This window comes from Ostrea edulis, chromosome 6, assembly GCF_947568905.1.
Source record: "Ostrea edulis chromosome 6, xbOstEdul1.1, whole genome shotgun sequence".
In the NCBI taxonomy this organism is placed as follows: Eukaryota; Metazoa; Mollusca; class Bivalvia; order Ostreida; family Ostreidae; genus Ostrea; species Ostrea edulis.
Genome location: NC_079169.1, coordinates 66556539 through 66575934, shown reverse-complemented (window position 1 = coordinate 66575934; position 19396 = coordinate 66556539). Strand labels below are relative to the sequence as shown.

At 35.8% G+C, this 19396-nt stretch overlaps 1 protein-coding gene across 7 annotated transcripts in view; it reads right to left on the bottom strand.

Moving 5' to 3' along the window:
• Positions 1–19396, bottom strand: part of LOC125645650 (eukaryotic translation initiation factor 4B-like) — a 30040-nt gene that overhangs the window by 9329 nt on the left and 1315 nt on the right. Inside the window, exons 2-14 of one of the 7 annotated variants that reach the window (XM_048871296.2) lie at positions 16807–16941; positions 12585–12772; positions 11965–12072; positions 11367–11418; positions 11094–11183; positions 9896–10402; positions 9026–9089; positions 8714–8748; positions 6613–6829; positions 4277–4416; positions 3216–3502; positions 1708–1783; positions 582–754 (exon numbers count right to left, since the gene is read on the bottom strand). In XM_048871296.2, the coding sequence (XP_048727253.2) occupies positions 747–754; positions 1708–1783; positions 3216–3502; positions 4277–4416; positions 6613–6829; positions 8714–8748; positions 9026–9089; positions 9896–10402; positions 11094–11183; positions 11367–11418; positions 11965–12072; positions 12585–12772; positions 16807–16941 (1907 nt within the window). In that variant the 3' untranslated portion in view covers positions 582–746. Of the gene's footprint in view, positions 1–581; positions 755–1707; positions 1784–3215; positions 3503–4276; positions 4417–6612; positions 6830–8713; positions 8749–9025; positions 9090–9895; positions 10403–11093; positions 11184–11366; positions 11419–11964; positions 12073–12584; positions 12773–16806; positions 16942–19396 lie in introns of those variants that run through there. The other 6 variants (XM_048871297.2, XM_056140511.1, XM_056140512.1 and 3 more) reach the window with 6 other exon arrangements.

The following is a 19396-nucleotide window of genomic DNA, read 5'->3' as shown; positions in this document are numbered from 1 at the left end:
ATCTATAATCTTAAACATGATTTTCCTCTTTTTTATATGATCAATATTTCGAATTCTGTTGTTAGTTTACAATCTCAAAAGTATCTAAAAAGTTCATTGCTACAAACTTTTTCAGAGTAGGATAAAGAAAAAATATATAACAGCATAAATCACTAGCAGTAATTTATCCACGGGTCGCTTTACAAGAAGCATTGAGAGCATTAAAGGTTAAATTCTAGATATTCAGGATAAAGACAACATTTTCACTGTGAAAGACATACAGCCTCAGTCAGCCTAGTGGTTTAGACATTCTCATCACACCCGAGAGCCGAGTCAAACTTACACTGTTAAATACAGGCACATGTAGGGGCTGTTCCTTCACGTCGTGCCCAGCATTAGCAGCGCAAATCACGGGTCTTCCAGACATGACCTTGAAAACAGAGGTTCTGAGTCATGTTGGTACCAAAGAAAACCCACTGCTATGACCTTGAGCAACAAGCATAGGCCAATATTTGTGGCATTTTGCCTACAGCTGGTGACATCCCCTATATGAGCAAAAAATTCTCGAGTGGGAAATAAAACAAACAAATAAAAACTATGCACTCAGTTTGGTTATTTAATGTCCAGGAGCATAGAAGATTTTAAAAGAATAAATGCATTTTCAATACAAGATCCAAAGAGCCCCGTCTAAACACCCGAATCACTGACCCAGGGGCCATGAATTTCACAATTTAGGTTGAGGCCTCCACATTCACCATGACTGCCTGCTAGAAGTCTGGAAGTAAAGAAGAGTTTTAAAGAAAGCATAATTTCTAGAGGTTTGAACCCCCCACCCCACCCCCTCGGGGACCAGGGATCATGAAATCCAAAATTGTTGTTGCCCTTAACATGTACATGTAGGTGCTAAAAATTGGCCCATTATTATTTGTGAAGTTAAAAATGTTCAAATCATGCAAGACAAGGTCACAGACAAAACAGATCGCAATAAGTCACTCAGGTGACCCACAAATACTCGGGAGAAGTTTTTCGATCCCAAACTTTTTTTCTGGCCACCAGACAAGACAAGTTTGGGGCAAAACACAGTTTAAAAGAAAAATGCAGTAAAACGAGACTTATAGTGAATTAATGTGAAGCAATACATTCCCCTATCAGAGGAACATAATGAAAATTGCATTGAATAAAACAAAGTTTGGTTATGATGAACAGTTATTCACTGGCCCTGGAGGTTTGCTATAACTTGAGTTTTACTGTATTCTCATTATAACCATTTCCATTTCTACAATCCCTCAGTATGCAACATTGTTCAATCCCCATTGTCCATAAAAAGTGGAAACAATTTCACAGTATTTATTTTACATTGAGGTATCAGTGAGAAAAGAAATTCTATCTCGGTAGGCAAGCGGATTAACAAACCAATCAATTAATACGCATCAGTTTCAATATTTGCAATATATTCTATATACCAATATAAAAATTCATATATTGGAGTTTGCGATGTTGTACCAGGCAAAATTACAATTTGCTGTGTTCTTAAGAGTAACTAACAGAATGTAATCCATGAAATCAATGAATGAGCCATTGAAATATGATTTCACAGAATCAGACACTAGCTGGTTAACTCAAAAGCTCAAAAATCTTTATTTCTAGCTGTGGTATTTTATAAAATCATACCTAAATGTCATAAAACTACATGCACCTATTCAACCAAGTATACATTTTATATCTCACCTGGTTTACCTTTGTTTTCTGAAGGCCTCAAGTCAGCTGGTTTGCCTCTGCTCCAAGCATTTGTTGCTGGTGGGTCCTGAAACACAAACAATATTAGAAATACTCAGCTGCACACTACATCACTATGACAGACGGTGGGCGATAGTTACAAACTACAAGATGCAGTGATTTTTCAACATTTTTTACAAGGGTCCTGTGGCTTTCGAATTGGGAAAAATTGTCGACATTTCAGTCAAATTGGGAAAAATCAATTTTATCTTAGTAAAGTTTTAAATTCATATCAAACATTATAGTATTTCTATGTTACACACGATTTTCTTTAACCTTCTAAAATTTTCAACTATTCTATCCAAATCATTCCCATAACTCTTTGTTAAATCTTATGTATAGAATTCACATCGAATGTTTATTTTTTTTTCAAACACGTTTCCCTTTCATAACTTTATTTTTGGGGAAAATGCAAGCTAAATTGGGAAAAAATTGGCAATTTTTAGGAGGGGAAAGGGCCGAAATTCGGACCCAAAATGGGCCTTAAAAAATCACTGAGATGTCAGAGCAAGTTAAATTGTTGTTACCTCTTGTGACCTTGGATATGAACACATGACCTTGAATATGAACTTGAACTCAATCTTGTTGCATCTCACTATTTCGCATTTGTTATAAATGCGACTCCATGCAGATATGCATTGTCGGAAACCCACGGTCGGTCGCACTTCTTTTACCTCCCTTGGGACAAAACGTAGATATTTTCATACCTAACAACTTATCTCTTTCCTCCTTCATCTGGTCCACTTCCGTGACCATTGTCTCGTTGAGTTTGCATACCCGATTTAATTTACTCATTCAGAGGCTGCACGCAAAGGATGCGTCTGTTGGGTGAAAGTTTAGGCACTATAGAGCATAGCTGTACTGTTCAAGTGAAGTTTATGATGACAGATACCTGTAATTCCGATCTTTGATAGTGGCACAATAAAATGCACACACTTTCAGGGCGCACATTACTGCTGATGCTTAGAGTTTCAGGAATACTTACAGTGATTACCATTGGTCCTCGATAGGTCACGCAGGTTCATGCATTTTAATGACCCGAGTTATGCAAAAATATTGGCGTTGTGTCCCATGGGAGGTAAAAGAAGTGCAACCGACCATGGATTTCCGACGATACCAGATATGGAGCTAATGTTGACTACTAGTATATGATATAGCTATTCATGGATCACCATGAGTCTGTGGCAAACACAAGATTATTCAAATTGTTGTATCAATTATTCATAGTGCTGATCTTTGAATATTACAAAACATTGTCAAAGATATGGCAATCGTAATATAGAGTCAAAAAGTAGGAAAAATTCTGATTTAATTTATCCTATACATATAAAGGTATAAATAGTCTCAAACCCAGAGAGTTGAGAACCAGTATCATAAACAGAACAGTTCACAACTATGCAACATCAATCTCAGTTGTGATGGTAAGGTATGAAATTGCACACAAAGAACAGAATACATACTGCAGGTGTAGGATTTGACTTAGATTCAATCTTGGCAGGGACTTGGGAGTTGCTCCTCTGTGGGGACTTTACATCATCAGAAGGAGGGCCTTGTTTCTGAACAGGTTTTCGTTTATCCCAGGGATTGGTTGAAGGGGGTGGGGCTGGCACTAGCTTCACTGGGTCTTCTCTGTGTATCGGAGACAGTGGACTTTTGGGTTCTTCCTTGCCATCTTCTCCGCCCGAGAAGACGTCCTGGGAGTGGTTGGATTTTTCACTGTCTTTTCTGGGACGACCTTGTGCATGACCTACAAAAAATTATTCATAAAAGTTATAAAGGGAAGAGACAAGTACAGTAGCACGTGATTCTACTAAAGCCTGAATGTCAGTGTAGCCTTTCTCATAGTCGTCCACGTGATTTTACAATAGCCTAAATGTCAGAACGATAGTGTAGCCTTTCTCAGTGTAACCCCTTCTCATAGTCGTCCACGTGATTCTACTAAAGCCTGAGTGTCAGAACGATAGTGTAGCCTTTCTCATAGTCGTCCACGTGATTCTACTAAAGCCTGAATGTCAGAATGACAGTGTAGCTTTTCTCATAGTCGTCCACATGATTCTAACTAAAGCCTGAATGTCAGAACGATAGTGTAGCCTTTCTCATAGTCGTCCACGTGATTCTACTAAAGCCTGAATGTCAGAACGATAGTGTAGCCTTTCTCATAGTCGTCCACGTGATTCTACTAAAGCCTGAATGTCAGAACGATAGTGTAGCCTTTCTCATAGTCGTCCATGTGATTCTACTAAAGCCTGAATGTCAGAACGATAGTGTAGACTTTCTCATAGTCGTCCACGTGATTCTACTAAAGCCTGAATGTCAGAACGATAGTGTAGCCTTTCTCAGAGTCGTCCAGGTGTTAATTCATGAACAGAAAAATAGCTGAATACTGCAGTAATAAAAGCGTTCAACCCTGATAGTTCAAATTCATATTGCACTAAATAGTTCATGAAAGTTGTGGTAAATTTTGAATGTGGTAAAGTACACAATGAATATGTTGTTTATGTGAACAGAAACAGAGACTTACCCGAGCGCCCCCCTTTGCTAGAACTATTGCTGCTGAGTCTTCGTTCTCGTCTGCTGCCCTCATGCGAGTCCCGTCTACTGCCATCATATGAGTCCCGTCTATTTCCATCTTGAGAATTCTCACTATCTTTACGTGGTCTACTAATAAATACAAATGAATAAATAGCAGTCACCTTTTAGTTTTCGTACTAATAAGATGATAGTCATTTTACGTTAAGCACCTAGTTTTCAATTACACAAAATGGAAAACAATGATGAATACAAGTTCCAACGGTTGTTCAGAGATAGATTCTAAAAGAGAAAGAAACGGGAAAGTTATCAAACATCACATACTTGCACTTTATAGCAAACAAGGCGTACAGCTGAATGAATTCTCACATATACAAACAAAACATACAGCTGAATGAATTCTCACATATACAAACAAGACGTTGACCAGTCACAGTAGCCTAATGGTATGAGTGCTCACAATGAGGCCTGGTGTCGATTATCAAACTACGTGGCCGTGTCAAACCTAAAATGTTTCACGTAGGTAGGAACTATTCTTATACCAAGCAATCGGCACTTAGAAAAGAACATCACAAGTCTCAGATATGACCTTAAAAACGGAGGTCTCACATCACATTAGGCATTAATAACCTTTACTGCTACTGCCCTGAATGCTAATCCTTGCAAACCACGGCTGAAATGTACCCTCCTCGGGGCTCGAAATTAACATATGCCCGTCAATTTACGACTCGTTAAAAGTCTGGCGGACTGGCTGACATTTGTTTTAGTCAGTCTGATGGGACTGGTTAATTTTCTAAAGCATCATTTTGGAAAATATACTTAAATATGAAATTTTATACACACATTTGGCATGCTTCGATCTGTAGATATCAGACAAATCTGATTCGTAAATATAAATCCCACATTAAAGTGTTAAAATATTGTCTGAGGCATATTAAGTTAAATTTCATTTTAATGAGGCCAAAAAAATATATGTTGGTTTCCACTTTCACCTCAAAATTTCTAAGGGTCGGTAGGTGTGTTTAGTGGGGTTTTTTTGTTTTTGGTTGTTTTTTTTTTTAATTTTATAGGTTGAACTATTTTTATAGTATTCTACTAAGCATAGAATATAATGATTATCTAGTAATCAAATAAAAGTTATGATGAATCAAAACATTTCTTCCACTGTACTTTAAACAAAAACTGTTTCTGTACGTGTTTTGGAATCTGTCTAGTATTGGTGCTTAATAAATAACATAATAAGTCAATATACTCTTTCTGTAGTGATGACATTCGCAAAATCTGTGAGAATGGAAAAAAATGTGTTAGGGTCGGCAGAAATTTTTAGGGTCGATCAGGAAAGTGGAAACCAACATATATTTTTTTTTGCCTAACATTAATGAAGTATGTTTAATTATTCCTGGAAAATTCTGCTGCGGACTGGTTGAAATTATACCCCATCCGTCCAGCTGGACTGTTGACATAAAGTTAGCTTCAAGCCCTGCTCCTCTCCCCTTTCAGCCGTGGCTCACTGCAGGACAATTTCGTTTCTCATAAATATGCATGACGAGAATGATGTAACCCGTTATCAATAGAATTCATTCTTAGCCTTAAATGGAAGATCTGGTCTAGCGCAGCCAAGTTTAACTTGTAAAACAGCAATAAAAATGTGCTTTTTGCACCGAAATTATTGGAAACAAAAATCCTACAGATCAATGACATCTGAACAGTTTCAAGGTATATTTCTTATATATGTCCACTTGTTCTGGGTGAAGGGGTGTGGGGTGTGTATGTGTGGGTATTACCAATACACACAATGTCGTCATTAGACTCCCAATATTTCATTGGAAACCTCCGGTAGCATAGAGACTTCTCACCACCTGTTCTTAGTGATGGAAAAACATCATTATTCCTCATCAAATGCGCCGAGATATCAGCTTGTTCATAACTGTCAATGTCAAACACCTTGTATACATATGGATTCTGCATTGGTTAGTTTACCAAAGTAGTGGGAAAACAAGTGTTCTGATTGGTCAAAAGTAATATAAAAGCATTCTATAAACAGTTTAAATCTCTGACTAACTTTTGCTCGGAAGCTCATCCATTGGCCGAATCACATCATGCGTACTTATGAGAAACAAAGAAATTGTCACGCAGAGAGCCACAGGTGAAAGGGGAGAGGAGTGCAAGCTTCAGCTCTGGCTTGCAACGATGCTGAATGCCCTGCACAATTAAAAGTCAAAATTTGTGGCACTTCACCTACAGCTGGAGATGTCTCTAAAAGAGGGAAAAATTCTTGACGGGATGCAAAACAACCTAGAAAAGTTGTTGCCATGATAGTATTCTCACATATTTCTGTTCTCCTTCTCATCCTCGGCCCGCCGAGATTCCTCCAGCTTTTGTCTGGCCAGTCTTTCCTCAATCTCCCTTTCCTTGGCTGCTGTGTCCACAGGTTTGGCACCTCCAAAGATGGATGCCTTCTTTTCTTCTGTATTCTTCTTACCCTCATTTTCAACAGGTTTGGTTCTGGGTTGAAGGTTCAACCGTGGTCGTTCAGCTGGGGCCTCTGTGTTAAGATATATTAAATGTTTTTATACCACATGCCTGAGATGTAATAACTTATAAGCAAGCAGTAAGTCTTCCAACATGATTTACCATATGATATTTCTATATATGTGGGTTTTCAAAATTATAATGTACATACACACAGGTATTAGTACAGAGAAAGCATGTGACAAATTATACAGCGTAAATAGCATGATGTATATCTACAGCATGTTTTCTTAAAGGGGCATGGACATGATTTGAGCTTTAAATTTTCTTTCCTTTTTATTGTTTAGTATTTCTAATAGTCAACCAAAATTTGAATATCAGTTGTTGGGTTATAAGTGAGATACAGCACTCGGAATTCTTTGTTATGTAAACAAGGTTAGTACCATGTTTTTGTTTGCATTAGACTGATTAATAGAAAATAGTGTTTAAAACAAAATGAGATGTGCCAAACACTAGAAAATATTTAATTGTGTTAAGAATTCACTGATAAATTGAAAAAGTCTGCATCAAACGAAACTTTTATTAGTTCATTTAACCTATGTAAACAAAAACATGACACGAGCCTTGTTTACATAACAAGGACTTGTGAGCTCTGTATCTCCAATGTACCTTGACTACTGACATTCAAATTTTTGCTGATGATTAGTAATACCTTAGTTAGCATTCTAAACATTAAAAATCAAAATTAAAATTCGAAAATTTTCTGCTCAAATCGTGTCCATGTCCCTTTAAGTAGGTCAGCTGTCATCTCTGAGCCACTTAAAGTGCAGTATTTGTCAATCTTAATACAAGACAAAAATTGATGTGATAAATTTAAAATAAGACGTGTTGGAATGAAAGGAATGCCATAACTCTGCAAAAAGTTATCCAATATTGGACTGCATTTTTCTCACGATATATCTATGCTCCTAATTTAAATTCAGAATATCCACATAGGACTGAGATAATATGCGGAACTGTGAATTGTGTAAAATTTGACCAGCATTTTTTGAGCATGTATCTATATCCCAAACTTCAATTCAAAATGTCCATGTATAACTAAGATAATGAGCGAAAACTGAATTGTGTCCAAAGGGCACATAAATCTGTCAATTTTTTTTTCAAATTCAAAATGTACATGTATTGCTGAGATCATGAGCGGAAACTGAATTGTTCGAGATTGTCTAAGTCCAGGGGGCACAACTCTGTAAAAATAATTATTCAACCAGAACCAAATAAGAACTTCACCTGGATTTTTTTCATGATGTACCTACAGCTGTAGATACCAAATTTTAGTTGGATATACATGTATGCATCCATAGTAGAGGTAATGAACGGAAACCGAATTCTGTCAGAAAAGGGTTACACTATATGCCCTAGCCATTTCATGGCAGGACATTAAAAAAGGTCAATCCCGAAAGATTTCAACAAAGACAGCATTGTTAATTTCCATAACCTTGTACATAAATGATATCGAAACTATAGTGAAAAAAATTCCCTGAACTCTACATACATTGGTGAATTCAATGCTGCACATGATATTTAACGAGAGCAGTGGATGACAGTAAAGATAGCTAGGATGATCCGAGTCTATAGTGGAGAAGCTGGGACATAATATATAAAAAGAATGTCCTATCTATCGTAGATAATGATCTCATTTATTGAGAACACATTGTGTTTATATAAATCATGGATATGGGAACATCAATCTCAAAGCAAATTTGATGAGATTTTTTATCTTATTTTATATTTTATTGATTTATTCTCAAGAAGACAAATCAATACCTATTTTGTTACAGTATTATGATCTTTATAATATTGAGATACATGTATTGTATTGTTGTATAAAGGTGCATATAACATCAAAATATCTGTGTATTGTCCCACCCCTATAAAGTTCTGGTATTAATTTACAAACCTCGACTCGATTCCGGACTTCTTTGTCTGTCATACCTGCAATATTGATTAGAATTACACTAGTTTCAATAAAAAAAATTGTGACTATTTATCCAAAATTCTCTTCATATAGCAAGTTCTCTAACATAACCTATATCTTATTTTGGATTTTCAATTTCTGAGATTACTATTCCTCTGATGATTCCATTGCTGTAGTAATCAGGCAAAGATAGTCAAACCTGCTACACATGTTCCCTAAGTCTGTACAAGCAAGATAATCAAGTCATGTCCATAAATAATAACTTTTAATGCTCTTCAAATTCAACTACATTACCTCGGTCTGTCATGGCCATCATCTCTTCTATCATCTCTTCTGAAACCGGATCCAAAACCCCGTTCTGGAACAAACAAAACAACGTTTTAGAAACATATATGACAATGCCCCAACTCCCCCTCCCCCAGCAATATTGAAAAGGAACTTTAAATTTAGAATGTCTGTAATGATAGTGAAAAATATGGGTTATTTACTTGTCAGGGGCAACCACAATACTAAGTTTGTTCTATGTCAGGCAAAGGGTTCTAAAGATAGTAACCTGTTTTATTTCATATCCAGAGTGAATTGATTTATGACCTTGTGAAATTTTAAATGTAAACGAGTCAAATACCATAAAACAGTTTGACCAATGGGGGTCACCTACTCTTTAGGGAATACCAGTTTACCAAGTTTGATGTCTGTCATACAAAGGGTTTACTAGATACTGAGCAGACAATATTTTATATGTCCAGAGTAGTTTGAACCTTGTACCAAGTTTTATACGTATCAGGCAAAGAATTCTAAATATAGAGCTGACAATATCTTACTATATGTCCTATTTGACCCTTGACCTTGTGACCTCAAAATCAATTGGCGACTTCTATTTCTTAGACAGAACCAGTGTACTACATTTGATGTTTGTCAAGCAAAGGTTTCTCAAGATATTTAACAAAAAATATCTTCCTACTGTTAGAGTACAACGAACTCGTGACCTCAAATCAATAGGGGTCATCTATTCTAAGGGGAAACCAGTATAACAAGTTTGACGTCTGTCAAGCAATGGGTTCTCAAGATATTTAAAAGCAGACAACAATTGGTCTAACATCATACCAACCAGGGGGGCATAAAAATTTGTATCTCACAATCCATAAAACATTAAGTAGCACTTACCTCTGTCATCATATCGATCCCTGGACCTTCTGTCAAAGCCTCTATCACCTCTATCTCCCTGATCATATCCCCGGTCTCTGTATCCTCGACCACCATCACGATCAAAGCCCCTGGATGGACCCCTATCATCAAAATCTCTTCTAGAATTCCAGTCATCTCTTTGACCCCCACCTCTGTCAAATCCCCTGTCACGGTCATATCCTCGATCTCTGTCATAACCCCTTGGACCTCTGTCATCTCTGTCAAAACCCCTTGATGGGCCCCTGTCATCTCTTTCAAATCCCCTTGATGGGCCCCTGTCATCTCTGTCAAAACCCCTTGATGGGCCCCTGTCATCTCTGTCAAAACCCCTTGATGGGCCCCTGTCATCTCTGTCAAAACCCCTTGATGGGCCCCTTTCATCTCTATCAAAACCCCTTGATGAACCCCTATCCTCAAATCCTCTTCCCCCTCCCCATCTATCACTATCCCCTCTTCTGTCTTGATATCTGTCATTTCTGTCAAAATCTGAAAATGAAAGAATCAAAAGAATTTTATGTACAATTCTAACCCTGACCCACAGTTCTATATTACTGCATTAAACTACAGAGAAAGGTTCCTACACTACAACCTGCATTAAGTAATCAAAAAGAACATGAGTAGTTTATGTCTGTCAGAACAGATAAGGACTTATGCAAATTAGATAAACCAGGGCACTGAGCAAATATTACTCTGCTATAATAGAGCAGGGAAGAGAGCAGTAGTTATTTATAAAGCAATTAAATGGCTTCCACATCAGTATCCTATCAAATCAATACCTCTCATTATATGTGATTATATATACAGGTAATTAAAAATCTTAATGAAGATCATTAAGATGGAGTAATTTTTCCATCTTAAACAGGTAATTTATAAGCCCTTTTCAAAACTGTTTTGCTGTTTAATAGGGTCATTGTGACCTAGTTTTATACCTTACACCCAATATATGCATCACTGATTATTCTAGTGCTGATAAGGGTTTACTACATTGGTCATATCATTCTTAATTGAGGTCACAGTGACCTAGTTTTAGAATGCAACACACCATTACCCTTAGACACATTCAACTGATGGCTTCACCAAACCTTCCTATGCCCCCCCCCCCCCTCCCCCTCCTATAAACATTCTACATATTTATTTTGCTGCTAAAAATGTTGTTTATTTTCACTTCTTCCAGTACCTGAGTCCGGTGGGGGTCCTCTTCTCCAATCAGAGTCTGTTCTGTCGGGGCCCTCATTTCTTCGGTCTCCAAATCCTCCCTTCTGGTTTTCTATAACAAGGCACTGACAATATATCTACAACCTTCTATATTATTTTAAAATTCCTACATTTTTGAGAAATCACAATAGCTACGTTTACCATTCTGAGACTGTCCAGCTAAGTCCACTCAGAAATCACAATGGCTACATTTACCATTCTGCGACTGTCCAGAAATCACAATGGCTACACTTACCATTCTGAGCCTGTCCAGCTAAGTCCACTCGCATCTTTCTTCCACCCATGTTCTGGAATCATAACATAAATACAAACTAAACATTTAAATATATCAGCGCTGTGACTGAATTCCTCAGAAATCAGAGGAAAACTGGTCAAAAAGGGAGGAAAACACCTCACCCTACATGGAACAATATGTTTTTCTGTCACTTTAGATTTAATCCTATAAATTCTTTATTTAAATTGATCCAATCAGAGGATTTCCTCTGAAAAAAGGAAAAATCACACCCCTGATATATACTTTCTTATTCCTGGACTACATATAACTTTGCAAGACTCTCAGTTCTCTAGGACTCAAAGGTTACCATTTTCACCAGAATAGAAAAACACATAGGAGCTTTTTTATACAGGTATTTTTTACATATTAATGAATTCACGCCATAACCTAAAGTACCAGCATACCTATTTGTTGTGACATTTTCCATGTGCAAAACTCCTTCAGCTTCCATGCGAGGTTATATTAAATTCACCAATCACACTCCCCTGCAATCTATTGTAGCCTTGCACTGGTTTCGCTTATATTTATTGTAGCTTTAGTGTAAATATGACTTACTTACCTCATCATTTAATCCCAGAGCATCTATCAATGATTGTCTGTCCTCAAACTCCACATATCCGAAACCCCTTAATCTTCCTTGGTCTGTGGGCAATCTCACGTTTACCACCTAAAATCAAATGAGTACAGTACGTAGATTTGCCAAGCAGCATGAATATAATGCCATGGTAACCATTTCCTTTCTACAGGTTAATTATACAAATGTTCACACGTATACTTAACCAAGAAATGACATTAATTAAATAATACAAAATTCTTTTATCGAGGCCCATTTCTCCTCGCTTATGGAATTCTATCCAAAATAGTGATAGATGCTAAATCATACTCAATTCCAAGTACAAACAAGACATGGTTGTGTGAAATACTATACCCTGAACAGTCAATTTCCTTCTGTGCCAAATCGTGACTTTTGACCTTGGCATATATTCATTCTATCTAAAATCTTTGACCTTGACCTTTCTGGTTATTAAATATGAAGTCTGTCAGCCTTACAAAGTTCAAAATGTATAACCATGATTAAAATTGCAGACCAACATACAAACACAAGCATAGAAACAATATGTGTACAATCTATATTCTCAATCAAGGACGCAAACAACCCCTTTTCATAAAGAAACAAACCTTCTGATTTTTGAAAAAGTTAGCAATAAGTTCTTCCGTGGAGTCGTAAGGCAGGTTTCCAACGAAGGCTGTATATGGTGGCTGAGCAGGGACGCGACTGAGGTCAATGTCTGGACCACGAGCTGCTTTTGGAGCCGTTGGTAATTTGGATCTATCGATCAATGATCGATGCATGTCTAAATCCATGTCTACAAAACAATGGGTTTTTTTCTATAGATAAATAGCAATTTGTAAGTATTTCTCAAAATCTTTATTAGCCAACATCATGAAGAAAAATCCATATAATTTTGCCCCTAATTTTGTAAAATAAATCTAAATTTCCAGAGTTACTGTATACCTGTCTTTTCTGTCAAAATCTGAAAACGAAAATAGATAAAAACCACTCTTCTTCTGAACGGATTTACCATCCAAAGCATTGGACAGATTACTCATCCTTATTTATGTTATGATGGATCACAAACCATTTTAATTAAATTTTATGATTTTAAATTCGACCAAACAATGATAGAGAATCAACACTTCTGGACATGCTGTCCCAATACTTTAAAATGACACGGTATGAATTTTTTATAGATAATGAAAACATTCTTTGAATTAAATGTAACCTGCATTCAAACAAAACCTAGCTTTTATTTGTGCACTGTATAAATAATAAACAAGAAAAATCATAAAACAATGCTCACATTGCAAAAAATGCCGCACCAATATATATGTTTTCAGTAATGTAGTAGTAAACAAAAAAAAAATAATCATCCAAATAAATTATTCGATCAAAAACTGGCTCTGACGATGCTTTTTTAATACTTTCTAATATCAATACTAAAACATTACTTTTCTTAGATGGCTTTGTTTAATGTTGCATGTTAAATCAAAGAAATAAACTACAAGTAGAGAAGCAAAATCATAATTTTTCAAAATCTACTTGGCACCAACACCATGAGAAACAAGTACACCAAGTTTGATGATTCTATGCTTATAAGTACTGTTTTCCTTTCATGATATTACCCATAAAAGCATGACCTTACTGGGCTGTCAATGTCCCTAAAATGGGTCTGATAAAAGGATCCCATCTAATTGGAAAATAAGAAGAAATTTCCAAATTTCCCATAGTCTAGAAATTCCCAATTTGAGATAATGTCAGTAATATGCATTTCTCAAAAGATCACCTATTGTCAAAATACAGAAAAATACCGAGATTTCTAGACTACACTTCCTGTACTTCGACAGGGGATCGGGGGTGGGGGTGTTACAGAATAATTGTAACCAAGTGATACAGAGATTTCTATACTACACTTCATGTACTTTGATGGGGGATTAGCGATCGAGGGGGATGGGGGGTGGGTGGGTAAAGAATAAATGTAACCGGGTGATAGTCGTGTCTTGGTCTTTATCTCTAAAAAAGAAAAACTCCTTATCTGAACAAAAACTTTGAGTAATTGTATCTTAATTAAAAATTCCCAATCTGAACAAAAAATTCCGATAGGGATCAGGACTCTGTCCCCAAAACTATAGTGACAGCTCCGCCTTACCTATGACTTTAGAAACAACAGGCATCTTCCTCTCACCATGGGGAAAATGTGTACCAGGTTGGACTATCTTTGCCCGTTAACTACACTTATTTTTATCCTTCCCACACGGTGCTGACAATTGAACAGACAGAATACAGACAGCAATACTGCACTATAACATAATATAACCCACCTATGATGATTGGATATGTGAATCAAGTTGGATTATCCTAGACTTAGCAGTACTGTTTCTGTCTTATTTTGTGTAAGTTTGACCTTGACCTTTGAAACTGAAAAACAATAGGTTTCTCCCTCTAATCACTGCATGGGTACATGCATACCACAGGCACTTATATCGCTTGGGGCCTAATTACTATATATAAGAGTACTCTTATATATAGTAATTAGGCCCCAAGCGATACTCTTATATATATAGTAATTAGGCCCCAAGTGATACTCTTATATATATAGTAATTAGGCCCCAAGTGATACTCTTATATATATAGTAATTAGGCCCCAAGTGATACTCTTATATATATAGTAATTAGGCCCCAAGTGATACTCTTATATATATAGTAATTAGGCCCCAAGTGATATAAGTGCCTGTGATGCATACCACCATTGATGATTCTAGATGGACAGACACACAGATGAATGCACAGAGCCATACCACAATACAATCGTCTATGACAGCATGTAATGAATAGAAGAAAGTAAAGAACTAGAGATTTGTTGGAATTAGTAAGTTGTGAAACTTAATCTGTATCTACTCAATGAATAACCACATATCAAATTTCAGTTTTCCCGGAGTTAAAGCTGGAGAAAAGAGCAGAAAACTATCTGCACAGAGTCTCATCAATCTCATAAAAATCAGTCAACTGTGATGAAACTTAAACGGTAAACCTGATCTGTAAACATTCATTAGCTTATCACATGCAAAATTTCAGCTTTCTAAATACATCAAAAACTTAAAACATGGCAAAAATAGTCTGGAAAACTAAAACAGACAGGACAGAGAAACCAGTAGGCAGTATATGTGTGTGAGTGTGTGTGTGTGTGTGGGGGGGGGGGGGGGGGTTCAGAATCTGCATAATATTTTGTTGTATTTACTGGTTATAGAATATTCTACCCTATTTTGGAGTCAGTGATTTTTTTTGTTTTTCAAACTACCACCCCTCCTTTTGAATTAGGAAAAATTAGCGACATTTTCCTCAAATTGGGAAAAATCATTCATAGTAAATTAAAATGGTAAAGATGCATAAAATTATCAAATAACAATCGAGGTTTATTTCAGATCTGATTTAAAATCATAAAATAAATCATTATTTAACATTAAATATGTATTGGAAGTCACACCTTGTATAGATATTATTTACTTTTCCTAAGAAATACTTATTGTCCAATTTCATAAAGAAAATAATAAATTATCAATTCACCAGTATTTGTACCCATAATCTTGTAATTATTATATTAATGATCAAGTTTCCAGAATGTCTCTCCTGTTTGTATTTTTCGGATTTTAGTAAAACCCTATACTGTTGGCCATTTCCTGTTATTAGCCTGACCCTACATATAATGGCGGTCAAACTAAATTGTCAACAATATGGCTTAATGTGTATCTGGAAACTATATACTTCGCTGCATATCTGCTTATATGGATGCCTCTATTGCTTTACATATTCTTTACAAAATCTTTTGCATGTGCAGTGGTTTGGAGAATAAAACTGAAGACAAAAACGTATTTACTCTTTGTCAGCAATATATGGTAACCTTTTTTTAAATGGCCTAATTTCCCTAGATTTGAAATTGGGAAAAACATATATATATATAAATAATTGGGAAAAAATAGCTAATTTTAGTGAGGGGAAACAGCCGAATATCGGTGACATTTTGGCCTAAAAAAAATCACTGGGAGTAATAGAAGAAGTTTTCCCCATCATAAATGGAAATCAAACTTGGACCTACATGATGAAAGTGCAAAATTCCTCGCAAATAATATTCTTGACAAAACCCTAAATTCAAGCTACAGCTGTACTAAAGGGATGAATACTCTATAAAATTATAAATCTTATATCGACAGTAGGGCTGCAACGGGTACCCGAAATAACTGAAAACAGCGGGTCGTGTTGTTCGGGTCAGGTTCGGTTCCATTTTTCCTTATTTCAATTTGGTTTTTAAAATAGAATCATTATTAGAAATCAGTTTAAACGAATTGTCGTCAAAATCCTTAAAGGTGGCGGTATTTTGATCAATCGTTAAATGATGGCATTGTGGACAAAACTGTAAATAATGACAGTATATGTAAGATATGACAGACGCATTGAAAATACGCCACAGGATCAACATCGTCAATGACAAAACATTGAAAGCATGGATGGAAATGAGTAGAAGTGACAATGCTGTTTCTAGTACCATCGATGTCGAGTCTAAACCTCAGTCCACATCCCCGAGTAGTTATTGTGACAAAATACGATAAAGATTTTTTATTTTAACTGTATATCATATTTTTGAAATAGTTATATAGACCCGAACCCGAAGTAAAAAATTTAGAACTGACCCAACACAAAAATTTTTGGAACCATGACAGCCCTAACCGACAGCATGAATTATGATTGCACCACAAATCCCTTCTAACAAACTTCTGAACACCCAAAACAAGTACTCCTACAGTATTTGTCAGCTCTGGTTTCTCAGTCACAACATGCAACACATACCATCCAGCTCATTGGAGTCCATTTCTGCTGCCCAGTCTATTTTGTTGGACGAGAATGTTGGGACAGGGCCTCCCCCTTTGTCATCTGACAGAAACTCTGTCAGATTGATAGTCTTCCCTTTCATCTTCTTCTTACCTGTATAAATGAGAACAAAAGTTAATAAATCAAAATGGAAACAAAATGTTCTATGACCGCCCTGTATACACTGCAAAGGGGAAAATATTTGCTTAGGTTTTATTTTCACTATATTTGCAAAGTGCTGTTCAAAGTATTTGGGGGTATGAGTTCATATATGAGAAGGGGTTTATCTGCAAAATTTACACCATCATGAAATATCAAATGATAAAAATTGCGAAATTTTAGTCCCACAAAATTAAAGCCCTTTACAGTAAACAATGAAAGAGGAGCCCTGGACATTTCCTCAATGCAAACAAAGTGGGAGTCCTCCATCAACTTTAGCTAGCCCAAACAAGAACCTCCAATTGAACTGCTATGCTGTAATTCAATTTTATCGAACTTTTATGCTTTCTTTTCACATAATTTTGATGGATTATATTCAGAATGGATGGATTTTTTATGCTTTCTTTTCACATAATTTTGATAATTATATTCAGAATGGATGGATTTTTTATGCTTTCTTTTCACATAATTTTGATAATTATATTCAGAATGGATGGATTTTGTACGTCTGTGTTATATCTCAATCTTTACCCCCCCCCCCCCCCCCCAGAGATATAGTTCTGGATCTAACACTATTTCAAGTCAATACTTGATAATACAGTGTATGACTAGTGTTAGGGGGAGGGGAGCTGTTTGCTGGTTATTTTTTCCCACGGAAAACACCTAATTAAAATAATTGCCTGCATTACTGGAAAGATGCAAAATTCTTTGTCATAAAATCCCAGACCAAAATCAAAATTTATTAATAAAAACACAGGTGGATAAATTCAGGTAATATGTTACACTCTAGTGATCCGGGATACAGCCGCAAAGTTCTGTTTGTTCGTTTAGTGTCAGTCGCTTTGATATATTGTACATCCAATGTTCCATTCATTTGTAAATATTATTAGTACAATGAACTTTTTGTACTTTCATCAGCATTTATCTATAATTTATTTCAATTTTACAAACAGGGATCTATGATAAATGTTTGTCTTCCAATAGCCATTTATACCAGAATTTAAACATGCTAAAGTAGCATCATTTGTTAATATTTACACATCAATGGAACACAGAAATGGTACTCAATTGTTCTATCATCATCATCATCATCCATTTCGATTATCCAGGCCAAATTAACCCTTTTGCAAGGGTGAGGCCTGGCTGTCCTGTCGAGGTCAAAGTTTGTTTTTCCATCCTTGGCGATCCAGTGGATTCATCCTATCCAATCCTGTAGACTCTAGGTCTTGTTTAATAATTATTTATATTCAAGCATTGTTTTACCTACTAAAATGCTGTCATATTGATGTTGTGTTGATATGAGAGTCTGGATAAGAATTTCTGCCAGCATGGAGAAGTATCATATAAATTCTTGTTCATTCGACTTAGCTAATGATTACATATTTTAATCATTATGTGTATAGTTATCACAATCATGATTGGGTAGGTAATTTGAGCTATCAACATGGCATTGTTTGCAATATTGTTCAATAATAAAGTGAAAATAAGCGAGTATGAGCTCGTGTTAATTCGGAATAAACAGGGCATAGTCGGATACCCATAGTGGATTACATCACGACAGAAAACGAGTGAAGCGTAATCAATTGTGGGAATCTGACATTGTAAATTATGTGATTCACAAAGGACTCATGAAATTTTCATTGGACTCAAGCTATTAATAAACTAAGAGGTGGGACTCTCCTTGAAAAAAAAAAATCCTTATGACAACCTTGCAAAATGAACAGATTTTGATGGATGTTTTATGCAACTACCAATGATAAAGATGGGTTCTTTAAATCTAATCTCTACTATAAACTTTATGAGCTTTAAAGGGACCGATTCACGATTTCCCAAAATTTTTATTTTTTACTTTTAATGTTCCAAATCTACTGTCTAACATGTTTTAAGGGTTTCACATAAAAATTTAATAAGGATATACATTATCACAGAAAATCATTTTAGAGAGTTCATTATTTGTTTGTAAACAAAGATTGCGCTGCATTATTGTTACGAAATTTTCAAAAGAAATGGATATCGATCTAACTTTATTATATCTTTCACATTTCAAGCATTCTTCGTGTAAAATATGTCATCTAAAAGATAAAATTTGTGACTATGCAGAATTAAGATGCTACATATTACAAATTCAATATTTCACAAGTTTGAATACATAAAAAGACTCGAGTCTTTGTTTACATAACACATATTTAAGTCTAGAATATAGCTTTTATTCTTGCATTCAGAAGGTCAACATTTTGGTTGTCAATATTAAATGAGTTATACTTTTAATGTTTAACATCAAAAATGAAATATATTTTCTTCAAAAATCGTGAACCAGTCCCTTTAAATTTTAATACCCCAACACCTCAACTCATCTTCACACCAGATTTCCCATTTAACAGCTCCTGTCATATGATTCTATCATAAATTC